At 42.9% G+C, this 928-nt stretch overlaps 1 protein-coding gene across 1 annotated transcript; it reads right to left on the bottom strand.

The window, feature by feature from the left end:
* Nucleotides 1–64: 64 nt before the first annotated feature.
* LOC121940748 (protein lin-54 homolog) lies at nt 65–684 on the bottom strand (the record flags this gene model as incomplete). The annotated part of the gene is made up of 3 exons (XM_042483448.1): nt 65–267; nt 352–489; nt 582–684. Coding segments are annotated over 3 exons (444 nt in total), but the record flags the coding sequence as incomplete, so codon positions are not given.
* Nucleotides 685–928: the final 244 nt, after the last annotated feature.

Below are 928 nucleotides of genomic sequence, written 5' to 3'. Positions count from 1 at the left end.
AATAATGCAAATTCTTCTTCTTTATGTGCTCCTGGAACAGTAGCAGGTGTAAGTGTCACCGTACCTCCCGCCTCCACTTGAAATGACCGGCGTCGTCCGCATGAGCAGGTCTGAGATCTGAGACGACAGCTTGGTCTTGGCTGCAGTCTGCTGCTGTACTCTCACTTCTGCTGCGTCCGCCAGGTGCATCAGTGTCTTCCTCTCCGGACTCTCCTCAAAGTTCTTGCAGCCGATGCACTTACAAATGGACGAGCACATGATCTTCGCCTTTGAGGTGAAACGAAGGGAATGTCAGAAACAGTCACGAAACGACAAACTTAAAAACAACTCCTGCAGCGAAGGAAAACCCACCTCGTAACACTCGCAGTAGTTTTTCAGGCAGCCCGATCGCTTGCAGTTGCAGCCTTTGCTGTGTCGACGGTCCGACTCTCCCTCTTTGCCTTTACCAATTTTAGGTTTGAAGGCCTCTGGGTTTCGGTCCAAACACGTCTGTGGAAACACATTTTCACCTTGAGTCATCTGTGCGACAGGAAGGTAACCGAGTCCAATAACACAGCTCATAAACGTCCGACCTCACTCACCTTTATAGCTTTGAGACGCTCCGTTTCATGTTCCAGGTTATTGAAGCAGTTATTGCAGTTACAATTATTGCAGAACTCTCCGTTTGCAAAGCAGTCACAGTATCTAGAGGAAGAAACACAGAAAAAAACAAAACGCTACTTTATAAAACTGCCCGAATAAAAATATATAGTGCTCCAAATACAGAAACAGATGGACTGATAACTTTTAGGACATTTCTCTGTTAGTAGATTAGATTATAGAGGATGAAGAGTGACTTAAGTATAAAAAAATAAATATATGTCTTGATAAAGACAGAAAAAAATATATACATAAATACAGAACTGAATAAATAAATACAAAAAAATGT

Source organism: Plectropomus leopardus, unplaced genomic scaffold (assembly GCF_008729295.1).
Source record: "Plectropomus leopardus isolate mb unplaced genomic scaffold, YSFRI_Pleo_2.0 unplaced_scaffold93596, whole genome shotgun sequence".
Taxonomy (NCBI): domain Eukaryota; kingdom Metazoa; phylum Chordata; class Actinopteri; order Perciformes; family Serranidae; genus Plectropomus; species Plectropomus leopardus.
The sequence above is the reverse complement of the archived record's forward strand: the minus strand, read 5'-3'. Positions and strand labels throughout refer to the sequence as shown.